This window comes from Eumetopias jubatus, unplaced genomic scaffold (genome assembly GCF_037043125.1).
Source record: "Eumetopias jubatus isolate StellerSeaLion01/CBP00866 unplaced genomic scaffold, mEumJub1_p1.0 scaffold_16, whole genome shotgun sequence".
Classification (NCBI taxonomy): Eukaryota; Metazoa; Chordata; class Mammalia; order Carnivora; family Otariidae; genus Eumetopias; species Eumetopias jubatus.
The window spans coordinates 92,982,982-93,000,653 of NW_028274822.1; the positions used below are offsets into that span (position 1 = coordinate 92,982,982).

At 61.0% G+C, this 17,672-nt stretch overlaps 2 protein-coding genes across 12 annotated transcripts in view; both read left to right on the forward strand.

The window, feature by feature from the left end:
• The first annotated feature begins 55 nt into the window (after positions 1-55).
• Positions 56-12,589, forward strand: PUS1 (pseudouridine synthase 1). 3 transcript variants are annotated; one of them, XM_028095841.2, is made up of 6 exons: positions 56-623; positions 2,561-2,792; positions 4,362-4,499; positions 7,847-7,949; positions 10,248-10,939; positions 12,286-12,589. In XM_028095841.2, the coding sequence occupies exons 2-6, from the start codon at positions 2,571-2,573 to the stop codon at positions 12,313-12,315; spliced, it is 1,185 nt and encodes a 394-aa protein (XP_027951642.1). In that variant the 5' UTR covers positions 56-623; positions 2,561-2,570; the 3' UTR covers positions 12,316-12,589. The 3 variants fall into 3 exon arrangements, with proteins under 3 accessions (XP_027951642.1, XP_027951640.1, XP_027951639.1); XM_028095839.2 differs by lacking the exon at positions 56-623 and adding an exon at positions 2,154-2,196; XM_028095838.2 differs by lacking the exon at positions 56-623 and adding an exon at positions 2,168-2,477.
• A 3,917-nt stretch (positions 12,590-16,506) lies between these two features.
• EP400 (E1A binding protein p400) overlaps positions 16,507-17,672 on the forward strand; it is a 98,163-nt gene continuing 96,997 nt past the window's right edge. For all 9 annotated transcript variants that reach the window (XM_028095830.2, XM_088019548.1, XM_028095832.2 and 6 more), the window contains exon 1: positions 16,507-16,599. The gene's annotated coding sequence lies outside the window, so the exon portion shown is untranslated. The remainder of the gene's footprint in view (positions 16,600-17,672) is intronic.

The following is a 17,672-nucleotide window of genomic DNA, read 5'->3' on the forward strand; positions in this document are numbered from 1 at the left end:
GGCTCCTGGTCTATCAGTAACTGGAAGAAATGCCCTGAGGATTAAGACAATCATGGCATTGTGTTGCTAAATTAATAGGCTTCAGAGTTCCATATCCTCCTTTCCCCTGCCCTCCCTCCGTGTCTCTGAACACCTTGCAGTGGTGGGGGACACGGTTACAATCCGTGAGCCTACATGGACACGCGCCATCACCCTGGTCCATAGTTGCTGCTGTCCATTCTGTGGGCTGGACACCTGTGTGATGATACATGTCCACCATCACAGTGTCACACGGAGTAGCTTCACTGCCCCCGATCGTCTGTTCTGCCCATTCCTTCCCTCCCCCAACCCCTGGCAAACACTGGTCTTTTTATTGCCTCCTTAATTTTGATTTTTCTAGAATGTCCTAGAGTTGGAATCAGTGTGCAGCCTTTTCAGACTGGTTTCTTTCACGTAAGACGCATCTGAGGTTTTCCGTGTCTTGCCGTAGCTCATTTCCTTCTAGCTCTGAATAATGCTGTATTGTTTGGATGGGATGGGTCACTTTATTTATCCAGTCACCGACTGAAGGACACCTTGATGCTTCCAAGCTTGGGCAATTATGGCTGAAACTGCTAGAAAGGTCCCAGTGCAGGAACTTGGTGGTAAGTGGTGGGCCCAGGAGGGCTGGGCGGGGGGTGTGGCAACTGCAGGAAGGGCTGGCTCCCTCCTTTCTGCCCGAGGACCTCCGATTCCCCAGCACATTCCAGGCATGTTCACAGGTGCCCAGGCCCACAGGGGCCCTTGGCCAGGAGGACCAGGCTCAGGCCGGCCACTGTAGCTGGCGGGATCTGAGGAGGGAGCAGGTGTGGTGGTCTGCTCCCCACACGACAGGTCACAGGGAGCCTCTGTCCCCTGACAGTGGGCAGTTCTAACATGACAGTGCTTACCTTCCTGCCCATTTCACTCCTACCAGGATCCTGGGGCAGGCTCCTGCAGGGACACGTGCCTCCATCCTCTCTGCCTGTTGTGGCCTGGCTGGGGGCTCCCCAGCAAGGGGCTGCATGCGGCACAGCCCAGGGTCTTGGGCTTGCCCCTGACACAGCCCTCTACCTGGTCTGGGTCTCTGTTCCAGCACCAAGGAACCCTCGGCTCCCGTGTGGCGGGGAGGGAGAGGCTCTGTTCCCAGTGGCGTAGCCTGAAGCCTCAGCATCGAGCCTCCCCGGCTCCCCGGCTGGGTTTGTCCAGGTCCTGGACTCCTGTGGATGCCCTCAGCCTGGGGTCCCATGTCCATCTCCCTGTGCCAGGGTGGGGCCCGTGCCCTCAGAGCTGCTAGGGCCTGGAGGGAGAATTCCCCACAGAGGGAATCTTCTGGCAGAGGGTGGGGGAGGTGCCCTGTATGAAGGTCGGTCCTCTCTGCAGAGATGGCCCAGTGCTTCCTAAAGCTGCTGAGCCCCCGGAGCTCCCCAGGTCTCCTGTGACCATGCCCTTTTGTCAGCCCTGGCACATGGAGGCTGTGCTCTGCCCTCCTGCACTGGGCAGGGCTGTCCTGGGGGTCGTTCAGCACAGGTGAGCCGGCCCCTCCCACCCGCATGATCTCCTCCTCAACCCATCCTCACTTTTGAGCTCAGAGGAGTATGGTGTGGTCCGGGGAGACCCTTGTCAGCAACGACCAACCCACTTTCTGTGCCCGGGCCTGCCTGCTGTGGACCTTGCACATGAATGAGACCCTACCCTACGCGCCCTTCGCATCTGGTTTCTCCCACCGCGGGCGGACTCCCATCGTGGGCGCGCCGGTACTTCGGTTCCCTTTGTGCGTGACGTTTAGTACTTTGTGATGCCCTATCTGTTTTTATGTTTTGGTTGGTCCCTGGGCGTCCCCCCACAGGAACGTGAGCTTCCGAGGCAGACTTTGTTGTGCGCTCCTGCTCCGTCCCCCGCAAGGTTTTCCCGGGGATCGCGCCCCCCGGTGTGTCGCGTGAGCGGACGCCTGGCCACCACGGGCCCGGGAGACGCAGAGTCTGGGGAGCCGCCGGGGGGCTCGCCTCGGGAAGGCCGGGCCGCGACGCTCCGTCTGCGGAGCACCTGCGCGCGCCCGCTCGCTCCCGGGAGCCGCGGCCCGTCCCAGGCCCTGAGCCCCGCCCCGCGGGACTTTTGTCCACGGCCGGCCGCCGTCGGGCGCGCGTTCCGCTTCCGCCTTCGCCCACGTGGTCCGGCTCCGGCTCAGTCCGCGGCGCCGTGAGTGGGGCCGGGTGGGAGCGGGTCTCTCTAGCTCCGGCGAGAGTGGCCGGCGCCTCCTGGACTCCCGAGGGGGAGCCGGGCGGGGCGGGGGCCGCTGGGGAGGTCGGCCGCCGGCCGCGAGGGCGCCCCGGGGGCGGGGGCCGCGGGCCCGGGCCTCCCCAGCCCCCAACAGCCCGCTCCCCGACGCGCATGGCGGCCTCCAGCCTGCGGGCGGCGGCCGGGGCCCTGCGGAGAGCCTGCGGAGCGTGGAGCCCGCGCCTGGGACGGCGTCTGCTCTGGTAACGGCGGCGCGTCGCCCGGGCCCCCGCCGTCCAGGCCGCGCGCCCCAGCCGCGGCGCTCACTCGGTCCGTGTCCTCGCAGCTCGCCCCCCATGGCCGGGAACGTGCAGACCCCCGCCCCCGCGGGCGCGGCGCGGGAGCAGGACAGGAGGGCCCGGAGCGGCTGGCCGGGCGGGGCCCGCGCCTGGGAGGACGCCGAGCAGCAGGCCAAGAAGCTCAAGAGCAGCGCCGACGGGGAGCCGCCCAGGAAGCCGCCCAAGCGGAAGATCGTGCTGCTCATGGCGTATTCCGGGAAGGGTTACCACGGCATGCAGGTGAGGGTCCGCGGCTCTCTTCTCCGACCGGCTTCGGGCTGACGGCTGCCCGGTTAGGCCAGCTCAGGACGCGGGGCCTCGCTCTCCACCCGGTTTTCAGCGTCGCGGTGAGTCCCCCGGCGGCAGGGTTTCCGCTGGAGCCCAAGCTGCCCCGAGCTCTGCTCTGGCCCCGGGAGGCGCGGCGCTGGGGCTTCCGGGCGTCCGGAGCCTCCCCTGCCGCCGAGCAGCCTGTGGCCGCAGCAGCCGGCGACCGGCTCCCTGTGCGCTCTCTCCCGGAGGCCGGGGGGCAGGGAGGGGCCAGCCGCCGTCGTCTGCCCTCCGCTGGAGCTCAGGCTGGGGGAGGTAGGATTCTCAGAATTCCTGAGAGTTGGGGGTGCAGGAGCCCCACGCCTGCACAGAGAGGTTCTTGGCCCCCTGGTGGGTTCCGAAACGTGGGTCCTGTGTTCTGTAAGCCTGTTGAAGCTTGGCTCAGAGGAGAGAATTGCGTGCCGTGCCCGAGCGTGCCCGGAGCGTCTAACCGGGCGCTCACCAGGTGGTGTGATGACTGTCACCAGGAACAGCGGGAGAACGGGGGTTCTTCGGGTCTCGTTTTAAGGAAGAGCTCAGGTCACACGGGGGAGACTGATGTCGCAGTGTGGGGTCGACTGTGCCAAGGGACGGACCACCCCTGTTGCTCTGTGTGGGTGATGAAAGGCTTTTGTGACTGATCTTGAGGAGGTGCATTTTTGCTTTAGGCGCGCTCTTGAGAACTTTGCTGTGTCTCAACAGCTTGTGTGCCTCAGTTTCCCCGTGAGGGAAATAGGCTGGAGGGTGACAGGGGCTCACCGTGCTGATGGGAGGACGTAGTGAGAGCCTGGCACTCGGCCACCTTCCCTGCTGCCGCAGCCCTGCCCCTGCGTGGGGGCGTTTGAGCAGCATTTATTTACGACTTGATGCTTGCATCAAGGGACCGTAGGGTAGACCTCGGGAAGAACTTCTCCTGTGGTGGTCTTGGCAGAGTGCTCATCCGCCCTCGTGTCCCTGGTGTGGGGTTTTCTCTGAGAAGCGCCAGGGGGGTCCTGCAGGCCCTGGGTTGTGCTTAGGGCATGCTAAGACGACAGTGTTAGGAGGTTCTAGAAGCAGTGGGTGTCGTACGGGCCGGTCCCATGAGCTGAAGGGATACTGAATCCAGCCCTGGCATCCTGGGGTGGGTTTCCTGCTTTGAGTCAAGGGGTCTGCCTCCCCGTGTGGTAAGGGGGGGTGGCCCTCTGCAGCCCGCTGCTGCCAACAGATGGGTCTCTGGCCAGAGGGGCACTGGTTTCAGACCTGACCAGGTGGGAGGAAACTGTCGGGTGATGCTCTCTGTGGGCTGTTTGACCTGGCTGCGCAGGGTGGGGCGTTTCTAGAGACTGGGTACCCTCAGGTAACTGTCCCACTTGCCACGGGACGGGGAAGAGCCGCGGTGTATTCCCAGGGCCGCAGATGTGGGCCCAGGCCCCAGGCGCCCTGCGGGGAGCAGCTTAGGCCCAGGGCTCCCGTCTGTGGGCGGCGACTGAGTGAAGAAAACTGGTTTTCTATTCGTTCTTTCAGAGGAATATTGGGTCCTCACAATTCAAGACCATCGAAGATGACTTGGTGTCTGCCCTGGTCCAGTCGGGTTGTATTCCTGAAAATCACGGTGAAGACATGAAGAAAATGTCCTTCCAGCGGTGCGCCCGGACAGATAAGGTAGGCGCCATCTCTGCCCCTCCCCTGCAGGTTCGAGCAGCAGACCTGAAGCTCCTGGTCTCTACGTCCTTCACACCACATGTCAGCGTCTTTATTCGTCAAGATTCTTGGCTGTGAATGACAGATGCACAGACCAAACTAGCCAAAACGGGAAGAAAGCCGTCGCCTCGTGTCACCAGGAAGTTCTCAAGCATTTCCAGTCCAGGTGTGGCTGGACCTGGGTGCTCCCTGCGGGCCAGACTTCGTGTCTGCGTGTTCTCCTGCGTGGCCCCTGCAGGTGGCTGCACAGTGGTTCTGATATCCACGCAGCTCAGGTTTGCCAGTACATAGAGGATTGAACGTCCCGTCTTCCGAGAGGGGAAAGGAAGGGGGTGATCCTGGTGTGAGTCATCTGTTTTAGCTTAGTACGTCCCTGACAGTGTTTTGTCCCAGTGTAACAGGCAGAACGCAGTTCCCATTGTGTGCGTGCGCATGTGCTTGCGTGTCACGGCTCGGCAGTCGGGTACGTACTCCACGCTCATGGTGCATCACCACCACACTGGCCGCGTCTCATGGACCAGGGAGCCCCAGTGGCTGTGGCCCCGTGCTGTCCACTCGGTCTCAAGATTGGGTCTCAGCGCACTTAGTCACTGCCTCACACATGTGTCCTGGGCTCAGTCTCGCCCTGTCGTGTTCCTGGGTGTCAGTCTGGCATGGGCAGCAGCTCCCCAAGGAGAGTGGAGGGGAGCTGGGCAGGCGGGTAGGGCACAAACCTCGAGCTCTTCTCCAGTAGATGTGAAACGCAGAGTGCACCGCATGCCTTCTGCCCCTGCTCTGCAGCCCTGACCCTGGGATGCTTCTGTGGCCACCTGAGGTCCCTGGGGGTGCGACACAGACACGGGCTGGTCAGCATCCTGAGCAGCCAAACAACGCCCGGGTCCACAGGTACCAGATCCCCTGGGTTCACGCGCCAGGTGGGGACCACAGAACTGGTGAATCGTACAGGTAGCGGAGAACAAACGGACTGTGGGTTCACTTCTTGTAGGTGATGCGGTGATGTTTCCCACGGCTCAGGCGAGGGTCCCGTGGTTCCAACAGTTTCCCTTTTCTCTTTAATTGGCTTGGTGACAGCTCCTCTGGTAGTTCTCAAGGCAAAAGGAAAGCAAATAACCAACAGAGCGTTTCAGAGCATGGGGCTTAACCCAGTGCTGGAGATTGTTCCATTCAGATGTGTTTCCCTCTTACAGTTTGGGGAACCTGAAGAAACCCGAAACTTCCAGCACTAACGTCCCAGCTCATCTCTCCACTTGTGCATCCAGCCCCGTGGATGAAGAAATGATAGCATTTTCTTAGTTTTTATTTCAGATTCTTTAAAAAGCCGCTTTATTGAGATACAATTCACTCCTTACAGTTTGCCTGTCCAGAGTGTGCGAGTCAGTGGATTCTTGAGTGTTTGCAGAGTTGTGCGGCCGTCCCTGCAGCTGGTCTGGGGACACTTTCATCTCCGCAGAAAGGAGCCCAGGCCCCTTAGCCATCTCTCCCGCCCCAGCAGCACGTCCAGAATGTTCTCATTTACACGTGATTAATACAAAAAACGTAGTGGTGTCATTCACCTTTTTTTTTTTAAATTTTGCTTTTTTAAGTAATCTCCACACCCAGCATGGGGCTTGAACCCACAACCCTGAAATGAAGAGTTGCACACTTCACTAACTGAGCCAGCCAGGCATCCCCATCTCCCCAGTTTTTTATTGGGAAAAATATCAGCCCTGCAGATGTGTGGGGAGTATCACGGTGGACGCTGGACCAGCCCTCCCCTCGATTCAGCAGTGATACCGTTTTGCCACATTTGTTTCCTCTTTACATTCTTTTTTCCCCTTAAACCGTTTGAGAGTACGTCGCGGACCTCATTCACCCTGAAAGCCACAGGCCTGAATGTGCCGGGATGGCAGCGCCCCTGGGAGTTCCCCTCGGGTGGTCCGGCGCTGACCGGGTGCCGCTACCACGCGCCTCGGTCTGTTACTGACCCAGCGCCTGAGCCGTGGTTGGCGTGTGTGCCTGCTCCCTCCTCTGAGCTCCCTTTAATCTGAAATGGTTTCCTTGTTGCTTTTTTTTAATTTTTTTTGGACAGGTGAGGCCAGTAGTTTTTTTTTTTTTTTTGCTTTTTTATTTTTTATCTTTTTTCTTAGATTTTATTTATGTGAGAGAGAGAGAGAGACAGAGATAGTGCACAAGTGGGGAGGAGAGGGAGAAGCAGGCTTCCCACCGAGCAGGGAGCCCGATGTGGGGCTTGATCCCAGGACCCTGGGGTCATGACCTGAGCCGAAGGCGGACGCGTAACCATCTGAGCCACCCAGGCGCCCCGCTGTAGTCGATTTCTTGGCACAGGTTTGTGGAGCGCCTTCAGATGATGTTTGTGTGGTGACGCGGGTGGTGCCGAGCCGCACACCTGCGCGTCTGCGCCCAGGACGGCACCCCGCCCCCTAGGAGCCGTCCTGTCCACTTCCCTGTCCCCGCACGGTCCTGCCATGCTGACTGTCCACACAGCTTTTAGGCAAAGGCCTGGCATCGGGGTGGGGAAGCATGCTCACCCTGCTGGGAGTTGCCTGTGTAACCAGCTCCCCTTCGCTGTGCCCGTCGTTACCCCGTCCCTGTTCCACAGGACAACTGCTCTCCTGACTTAGGTGGCACAGTGGTCCCCCCTGGTTTGTGGGGGCCGCGTTCCAGGACCCCTGGTGGATGCCTGGCCTGTCCCTGGTGCTGAAGCCCCGTGATACGGTGTGCTTGTAAACGCGGCCCAGGGAGAGATGAGCAGTGGTCGCTCAGGGCAAACCAGGATGATTACAGCCATGCGCTGGCCTGGAAGTTAGGTGAGCGTGGGCTCTCAGAAGGCCTCTGAGCTGTACCCGCTGTCCCCATGACAAAGGGAGACGAGATGGGGGTGCGGAGGGCGGGGGCTTGTGCTGGAGCGCGAGGTGGAGCGTCAGCAGCGCGGGTGAGTGTGCACCGGGAGCGGGGACGGCGACACCGTGGGCGAGGTGGGGCGACGGCTTTCCCTTGCTTGGCCTCCCATTCTCCCAAGGAAATCGCTTGCTCTTTTCCCCACGTTGTGCGGAGTCTGGTCCGAGGGGGCCTTCATTTCTTACCTGCGTGACGTGTGTCCCGCAGGGCCGAGGCCATCGGTGATCCTTCACCGGTTGTGCTCGCCTGGCTCTTTGGCGGACTGAGCGCCATCCTTGGGTCTCACCAGCCCCTCAAAGGCGTTTCTAAAGCCAGAACTTGTACAGGAAACGGTGTAGCTTTGGTGTGGTCCTTGGTCCAGGAGACTACCTTACGGAGGGGTGTGCCTGACCCTTCTGCTTCCTTTGCAGGGCGTGTCGGCGGCCGGCCAGGTCGTGTCCCTGAAGGTGTGGCTGATTGACGATATTTTAGAAAAGATCAACAGCCACCTTCCGCCTCACATTCGGATACTGGGTAAGCGCAGCAGGGCAGGGCTGCGTGCCGCGTGGTGGCTGGTCTTGGAGGGACGTGAAGCCTCACCAGATTTCTCTGGTGTGGAATCAAGATGCCGGGGTGGGTGCTGAGTGGTTGGTAGGAGAGGCTGTGAGTCAGCTCAGAGGTTGCTGTCCCCTCCTCCTGAAGGGATGAGCTGGACACGCACTTGGGAGCTCCCTTCATGGCAGCGCCTTGTTTGACCCAAACACCGACGCAAAAGTCCCAATTTGGTAAAGCTGAAACGGGTGAGGATTCCCTTTTATAACAAGCCTCTCAAATGGGATTTTTAGGTCTTTGTTAAAACAATTCCATCTGACTCTTTGCTTTTGAGTGGCGTGCGCGGGCTGGTGGTTTCCCACGCTCTTGGGTTGGTTGGTTGGCGTAGACCTCGCCGTCTGGTGCTTTTTGTCTTTTCTGTTCTGTGCTCTCCTTTTCTTCTGTTTATTCTTTTGGATTAATGAATGTTTTTTATAATTCCATTTAATTATCACCTTGGTTGCCTTGTTAGGTGTAACATGCCGTGGTTTTTAGTGGTCGCTTGGGGTCAAGGCAGGAATTGGCAGACCCTCTGTAGCGGGCCCGGCCGCGTGGCCAGCCGACCTTGATCTCGGCCTTGCGTGCCCCATGACTTTAACTGCCCTGCCGCCCCCGTTGTTGCCGGTGGGCTATTTGGTGGCCTGGTGGCCGTGTCCGTTGGAGCTGCTTCTCACCTCGCGTTTTGTGTGAAGACGGCGGCACTGTCCTGCGTCCGTCCCCCCGGCCTTGCCGCTGACGGGTGCCTATCATGTGACCACGTGTGGTACCAGCCACGCAGCGTTTTTCATTTAAGCAGCCAATTGAAAAAATCCTTTGAGATGTGGCTGATGTGTGATGAGCACCGTATGTGCGCCCACGCCTATGGAACCATCCTGGGTAGGACCGTGAGCCCCTCCGCCCCCCACCCCTCCTCACGGGCCACCACTGATCTGCGTTACTCTTAGTGCTTCACTGAACAGAATCAGGTCACACGTCTGGCTGCTTTCACGGAGCCGGTGTTGTGTGGACCCCGCCACGTGGGCGTGCCACACGTGGTTTCTCCATGTGCCCCAAGGGCGCTGGGTTTCTGCGCTGTCACGGACAAAGCTGCCGCAGGCATTTGGCGCAAGTAAACGGAGATTCTTACCGTGAAGTCGGTAACGCTTACTGATTACTTTTTCTGCTACTGGACGTCTGTGTTTGTATGTGACGTGGCTTTTGTTTGCTCTGCTGGGGTCTTTCTCTGCTGCAGGGAGGGTCCCCTCCTGGGACACTCTTCTTTGAGTAAACCCTCCTGAAGGCGCCTTGATGCGTTTGCACCGGAAGGTCTTCCATGTAGTCCACAGATCGGGCCCCAGTTTTGCTGAAACAACACTGAATCCCATATAGTTACCGCAGTGTCAGTGCTCCTCGGGCAACCTGACATGCGGGGTGGTTTCCTTCGTTGCGGCCCCGGAGCACAGCCATCAGGCAGCCCGGGTGCTGATCCGACAGCCGCCTGCATGACGCGTCCTGGCGATGTTTGGTGCAGACAAAAGTGAATTTTCAATGCCAGGTAACAAGGAAAACCTGAAATTACCCCCAAATGAGACACAGCAGTAGAGCGAGAGCAAGGAGGGCAGGAGCCCTGGGAGCTGGGCCGGCTGGAGGTGCCCGCAGGGCCCTGGTGCAGCTTGGGCAGCACCCCCGGGTCCAGGTCCTCGCCAGTACCTGTGTGTCGTCGGGGAGATTCTCTACGCACGCATATGCTTCCGTGCTTCTCACGAGTGGAGCCCTGCGTGCTTCATTCTGTCTTTATTCTTTCACTTCCTAGTTAGCGTGTTTGTCGAGCACCTGCTGGGTCTGTCCGCTCTCAGGGCACAGGGCCTCTGGTGTTCGGGGGCTGCCTGCTGCTTCGTCCTGCCGACGTTCTAGAACGTGTGCGATCGTGTTTCTCTCACGGGACTTCTAAGTTGTCTCTAGTTCTTGTTCTTAGCCCTGCCGCTATCTGGTGGCCTTGTGTAGGACGACCCGTAGGGCGTGGTTTCGGGTCCCCAGTGGATTCCGTGGAGAGCTGTGCAGGGCATGAGCATATGCTTCCCTGCCCATCTGCGAACCCCGGGTTTTAACAAACCGCTGGTGTTTTCGATGAGTTGGTTTGCATAACTCTGCCATTGAGCATCGGGCGCGTGCGGGTTCGGTGCACGGAAGCCAGGCCCACGTCTGGTCCAGGGGCTCGTTGGCAGGGAAGCGTTGTCCTCACTTGCCTCCTCTCTCCCCAAGGACTGAAGAGGGTCACGGGCGGCTTCAACTCCAAGAACAAGTGTGACGCCAGGACCTACTTCTACATGCTGCCTACGTTTGCCTTCGCCCACAAGGACCACGACGTGCAGGACGAGAGCTACCGGCTGAGCGCAGAGACGTTGCAGCGCGTCAACGGGCTCCTTTCCTGTTACAAGGGCACGCACAGCTTCCACAACTTCACCTCGCAGAAGGGGCCCCGCGAGGCCAGTGCTCGGCGCTACATCCTGGACATGTTCTGCGAGGAGCCTTTTGTGCGGGAGGGCATGGAGTTCGCGGTGATCAAGGTGAAGGGGCAGAGCTTCATGACGCACCAGATCAGGAAGATGGTCGGCCTGGTGGTGGCCATCGTCAAGGGCTACGCCCCCGAGAGCGTGCTGGAGCGCAGCTGGGGGGAGGCGAAGGTGGACGTGCCCAAGGCGCCGGGGCTCGGCCTGGTCCTGGAGCGCGTGCACTTTGAGAAGTACAACCAGCGCTTCGGCAACGACGGGCTGCATGAGCCGCTGGACTGGACGCGGGAGGAGGCGGGGGTCACGGCGTTCAAGGAGCAGCACATCTACCCCACCATCATCAGCACCGAGCGCCACGAGCGGTCCATGGCCCAGTGGCTGAGTACCCTGCCCGTGCATGACTTCAACGCCACCGCCCATGCGGCAGCCGGCCCGGGCACCAAGGTGGGGGCTGGGGCCATGGGGCTGGAGGCCGGGGCCCTGGGGCTGCCACAGGCCCTCCCTTTCGGGCGCTCGGCCAAGCTTCTCACCCGCTCTACACTGGTGTCCTTGTGTCCATTGTGCAGACGAGCAAGCCGAGGCGCAGAGAGGTGCGTCAGGCTCTCGGGGTCACACAGCTGCGACGAACAGGGCCAGGGCATTGGACTGGGTGGCTGGCGACCCCGCAGTGCTGCTTTGTGTTCGCTCCCCACTCCGTACCCAGTGACCTCAGACAGAGGCTGTGCTCAGTGGCCGGCCTTACGGCCCGTGGGACGGAGGCTGTGAGGTCCTCAGCGCGTGTCTGTTGTCACGCCTGCTCCGGGGCGTGGGGTCCCTCGAGAGGCACGTGGGGTGCTTGGCGCCCACTGCAGGTGGTTGCTGTCTGACGCACTCTCCCACTTGGGCCACGGCTCCAGGCGGCTCGTCCCTGCCAGGAGAGTGTTAGGAGGAGGGCGCGTGTGTCGAGGCCCTGGAGCTAACCGCAGTCTGCAGCTGGATTCTTTCCTGGGGCGGGAGACGTCCCTGAGCCCGGGTTCCCTGCTGGCCCGGCAGCTCTCCACGGGTGCAGCCCCACCTGGAGCGCTGGGAGAGTGTTTCCCATCGCCTTTGCGCCCAGAAAAGCATGCTCCTTTCCGCGCACCTGGGCTTGTAAACCCACGCACGCAGGTGGGGTAAGCCGGCCGGGTGGGCCAGGTGTGGGAGAGCAGGTGTGCAGGTGGGACGACGAGGGGCCGCAGCATCAGGGAGGTGATGGGGGTCGGACCCTGGCAGGCGTGAGCACTCCTGCCCTGTCTCACGGCCCCGTCGGGGGGAGGGCCGCGCCGGGAGAGCTGAGGCTTTCCCAGGAGACACCGGCATTCTGGGATTTTACATGGAGTCTTCTGGTCTGTGAGTGTTGTCGGTGCCGAGTTCTCCCAAGCGCTGTGAGGCCGGGTGGTGTGTGTGTGCAGACTCGAGCTGGGGGCCAGACGTGCCCTCTGCTGGACTCCCGCTGGGACAGGCTCCTGCCTCCTGCTGTCTTCACACCTGAGGGAGGGCCTGCGCTCGTCCAGCTGGGAGTAGCCCCATTTTGTGTCCCCTGAGGGGATCTGATGGAGCCCTGTGACGACCCCCTTGTCCCCAGCCTTGGCTTTCCCTGAGCAGGTCAGGCTCCTGAGCTGTTGGTGTGGGGGCCAGGAGTCGGGCTGAGACCAAGTGCTTGCACGTGTGCCTGATGACAGGCCGGGCTGGGGGGCGGCCCTGATGCTGAGCCCCCCGTGGACAGCCCCCCCCCAGGGAGGAAGCACCCACACTTTGCTCTTGTTCTGCAGGTGCCTGACCCCCCAGGAGACAGTGACTGAGGTGGCGGCCACCTGCTGGAGCGCCTTCAGGCTGGCCCAACGTGCGCCAGGAGCCCCTGCTGCCACCGTGGGCCCACCTCCCAAACGGGAGCCGTGCCGCCGCCCCGCAACCTCAGGGTCTTGAGACCTGCGTCACGTTGGGTTTCATCACAGGGAGGACCTGCTGCGAATCTATTTTCAGCTCATGCATTAACCGTATACACCTCAGCACGTAAAGACACTATTTTTTTTAAAGAAGCAATTTTCTTATTAAATAAGTACGAACTTTGCTAAAGTCACGCCGTTTTTTTTACCTTCACTTGGTCTCTGCTATGCTTGTAGCCTCCGGAGAGGGGAGGGAGGGGGAGAATGCTGCGTGCTGTTAGGAGCAAAGGGGCATTGGTGGGCAGAGGCCGGAGCCGGTGGGCACAAGAGGCTCCTACGGGACCGGCCGTCAGGCCCTCAGGACCGGGCTTGGTGGCTTGGCCGTGTAGTAGAAGGCAGCCCCAACAGGGCCCTTGCCCCTGGTCACATCCACCCCAGCCCTGCCCATGTCCCAGGTTGGGGGGAGTGGGGCAGATGTGGCCCTCGGTGAGCTCTCCCAACAGAAGACCCACCAGTAGCTTCTTCCCCTCATTGTCAAGGGCATGTCATGCTGTCCAGTCTAGCTGCAAGGGATGCTGGAAGATGCCTTTTACCAAACGGGTAAAAGGTAAAAGGTAAAAAAAGCACAGCCCAGAAGTGACCTGTCAGTGAGAAGGGGGATTGGGTGACGGGCAGGCCCTGGGCATGTCTGCAGAAGGCACGGGCAGTGTCCCGTGGGGAAGTGGTGTGTTCTGTGCGTGCCGGTGTTCATGCGTGGGCACGTGAGCACACACCTGATGATACGTGCACGCACGAGATGTACAGCGTCTGTACCCAGGGGTACGTGCGTGTGCTTGTGAGTCTGCACGGGTGCCTCTATGCACACCTGTGTGCACATGTGTGGCGTGTGGGGGCATGTGTGGGCACACCCATGTGAGCACGGAACTGGGCAGATCTCTTCGAGGGTTTCTTCTGGGTGGACAGACAGGGTGGCATGAGTGTCATCAGGAAGACCACTGAGGATGCTGGTGGTGGCCAGGGGGGAGGGGGGAGGGCGTGTGTGCAGAGGATGAGTGAGGTGTGTGGGGCCAGAAAGGCAGCTGGGCTTCCTGCTGCCAAGGGGACGGAGCTGAGCACAGGAGGGAGGACAGAAGGCTGACTTGGGCTTCACGTCTAAGGGACTGAGGGCCTGAGGACCTGGGGCCGCTAGCAGAGGGCGCGGTCTGGATGCGCAGCTTGGCGTTAGGCGTGGTAATGGGCCCGGGGATAACTAGGGCTCTTTGCTAAGTCATTTCCAAGGGCAGAAATCAGCCCAAATAACCGCTGGGACCACTGCTTCTCCCATGAAAGGCTACGAGGGCTTGATCTGAGCATCAGTCAAACCTCTAGAATAGACAACTCCCAACTGTGACTCCAGGTAACGAATGCGTGACCTGTGTAGCCACCTTGGAGGATCCCTGGGAGGGCAGCATTCTAAAGGAACAAATGTGCTCGCGGCAACAGTACATACGAGAGAAGCCCTTCCCTCACTGGTTCCCAGGGCCTCTCGCAGAGAGCCCTGTGCACAGATGAGCCCATCTGATCCGTCTCTTCACACAGATGCTGGCTCACGGCGCACTCGACTCTTGCCTGTCCCAACGTAGCATGGCTTTGCGGTCGTGAAGGTCTGCATCGTTCTTGCCGGTGGCTCACTGTCCATGCCGCCCCGCATGCTGCCGGGCCTTTGTCCAGACCATCCCTGTACGTCCTCGTTGATGTGTGTGAGTAGCCGTGGATGCAGAATCAGTGGTCTGATGGGTTTCTAGTGGCCACTTGACTTTGATGGCTCCTCCCCTCCATAGAACCCTGCCGACATCGCATGATGGTACCTGCCCCTCACTCTCTCCAGAACCTCAGGGGAACACGCCTGACCTTGGGGCCAGCCTTTTCCTGGGCTGCATGATCCTTCCCTGAGCATGGAAGGCGCAGAAAGTTAGGGCCGGGATCTGCATAGTCAGGGGGTCAGATGCCAGAATGCAGTGTTATCCCAAGGACACAGGAGAGCCAAGAATCCGCACCTCCTTTCCCTGCCCAGCTGCCCGCCAGGTCCCCACATTGGCCAGCACGTAAGATGGGCACGCAGGTCAGCACCTGGGAAGCGACGGGTCATCTCGTGAGCTGCTCTCATCTGTGTATTTGGGACCACGCAGGTGTCTGAGAAGGAAGACATCACTGTCTGGTTCTGCGTGTGGTTGGGCAGGTGTTTTCTTCAGCAAACTTGGGGTTTACAGATTGCTGGGGGTGGAGGGGCTCAAGGACCTGGTTTTGGACTGGACCAGATCCCCTGGAAGGTTTCCCAGAACAAGACAGAACTGGCCCATTGAGGCATCTGCTCCTCATGCTGCCTCTGGAGCTGGGGGGATCGGAGGACCCAGACCCCCCCCCCCCACCCGTGGCCACGAACCTGGAGCTGCTGACAAGCTGCCTAGAGCTGTGGCCCAGGGGGAGGGGTTCATGTCAGGAAGCCACCAGTGTCCACGGCTCCACGTTGATGGCCACCCAGCACTGGGCCTCCCTTGCAGGAGAGACATTTGTCAGCCCTGCTTTTGGGCAGCAATGCAGCAGGAAGGAGGTGGCCTCCTCCCTCCCACTGCGTCTTGCACAAATGCAGCGAACAGAAGGGGCCTCACTCAGCCGGGACTCTGGCAGATCAAGTTTTTAACTTCCCGGCTTCACCAAGTAGGAGGGGGGCATGCAGTTTCAAAGAGCCAGCCCCCACCCAGGCGATTCAATTGGATGGAGAATGTTCTTTTGACCATGGCTCTAGAACAACTGCTCAGTGCAACTGCCCACTCCTGTCTCCTTTTTATTTTTTATTTATTTATTTTTTAAAGATTTTATTTATTTGACAAAGAGAGACAGTGAGAGAGGGAACACAAGCAGGGGGAGTGGGAGAGGGAGAAGCAGGCTTCCCGCGGAGCAGGGAGCCCGATGCGGGGCTCCATCCCAGGACCCCGGGATCCTGACCTGAGCCGAAGGCAGACCCTTAACGACTGAGCCACCCAGGCGCCCCTCCTGTCTCCTTTTTGTAGCCAGGGTTTGTTTTTCTAAAATTTTCAGTTTAACATCAGAGGGCATTTGCACCTGCACTTTGCTGAGGTGTTTTATTGCATCAGCCTTCTAATTTTTCTTTTTTAAATTTTTAAGGTTTTTTAATTTTATTTTTTTAAAAGATTTTATGCATTTGAGAGAGAGAATGAGAGAGAGCACGAGAGGGGGAGGGTCCGAGGGAGAAGCCGACTCCCCGCCGAGCGGGGAGCCCGATGCGGGACTCGATCCCGGGACTCCAGGGTCATGACCTGAGCCGAAGGCAGTCGCTTAACCGACTGAGCCACCCAGGCGCCCCTAGGCTTCATTTTTTTTAGGTGAATTTTGTAGCGAGACATAATTCAAATACCATAAACGCATCCTTTCAAAGCGCACAATTCAATGGTTTTCGGTACATTCACAAAGTTGTGCAACCATCGGCGCTACCTAATTCCGCAACATCTTCACCGGCCCCCAAAGGCAGTCCCCTCCCGGGCTCTGCCTACTCCGCACATTTTCCATCAGTGGGGCCCCACGGCGCGCGGCCGGCTACGGCTGCTCCCGCCCACCGAGCGCCGAGTCTCCAAGGTCCGCACCCAGCGCCCCGGGTCCGCCCATCCGCTGGTGGGTGGGCAGCGGGCCCTTTCCCCGGGAGCCGCGGGTTCGGACGGTGCCGCACCGTGTGCGGCAGGCGGTGGCCGCGGGCGTGCGTGGACCCTCAGCCCCTCATCTCTTCTCCCGCCGGCCCCTGGCCCGGGGTCTGACCCGCAGACGCCTCCCCCGCTCCGGGTCCCGTCTTTTCTCGGCGGCGTTCACCGCGCCAGGCCTTTCCAGTCCGACGCTGTCCGCGGGCCCCGGGAGCTTCCCGCCCCGCCGCCCCTCGCGGCCGCAGCCTCGCCCCACGCACGACTCGGCCGGGGGGGGGGGGGGGGGCGGGCTCCGCCGCCGGCCCGTCGTCCCGCTCCTCGCCCGGCCGCTCTAGCCCTTCGCCCGGCTCGACGCCTCCCGCCGCGCGACGTCACTTCCGGCTCGCCGTAGCGGGCGCGCCGCCGCTTCCTCCGCTCGCGGCCCCGGATGCGCCGAGCGGAGCGGCGCCGCCTCGACTCCGGCCCCCAGCCCTCGGCCGGACGCGGCAGGAGTGCGGTCCAGGCTCCGGTAGGTGAGGGCGCGGCGTGGCCGGGAACGGCGGGGGTCAGGGTCCGGAGTCGTGTGGCCCGCGCCCCGGCCTCTCTGGAGCCGCTTCCCCCCCGCCCCCGGGGCGTGCAGTTGGGGGCCCGCCGGGGTGGGGGGGCGCTGCCGGGAGTGGGGGGTGGAGGCCCCGGGGGTGCAGGTGGCACTGGTTTGGCGCGGAGACGCGGCACGCGAAGGCGGGAGCGCCGGGGGAGCGGGGGGAGTGGCGCCGGGAGTCAGGGGTGGGCCGGGGATGGGTGGGGGGCGCTGGCGCGGCGCGGAGCCGCGGCCCGCGGTGACAGGGCGCCGGGGCTGTGAGGAGCGCTGATGCGGGGACGCTACCCCCCGGGACGGGGCGCCGGCGCCGAGACGCGGCCCGCGGTGATGGGGCGCCGGGGGTGGGTCGCGGCTCTGGCGCAGCGCAGAGACCCACGGCGGTGCGGCGGCCCACCGTGACCCGGGCGCCAGGCGGGGGCGGCTCTCCCAACTCCCGGTGCAGGCCTGGCTCTTTATTTTGGTTTGGTTCTTGGGTCTGTGTGGCCAGCCCCTTCGGCAGGATAGGATCCTCACTGCGTTGGTCCTCTGGCGCGAGGCGTGCCGCCTTCGCAGGTGTGCAGAGGGGAAGTGACTGGTCCAGGCCATTCAGTGGGGGACAGCTGGGTGCATTCAAACCCGGCTCATTTTGACGCTGCTGCGCTCGGTACAGCACCGTGGTCGGAATGTGCGGGGCCCCACAGTCTCTCTGCGCAGCCCACTCGGCGCTCCGCAGAGGGCTCAGCCTTCTTACGTCCAGCCCTTTGCGCCGGCTGTCCCCTCTGCCCTCAGCACTAGCCACGGAAATCTGCAGCCCCCAGGTCTCCGCACGGATGTCACCTTATTACTAGAGAAGGATAGTGCAGCCCAATGCCGGTGGAGCTTTTCCCTGCGATTGTGCATGTTGGAGTCTTTGTGTACTTTGTGATGGATTGTTAAAGTGACGTATACAATAAAATGGTTTTGGTAACTTTTTTTAGTGGAACCAATAAAACAAATGTGCTCTCTGAATGGTTTCAAAAAAC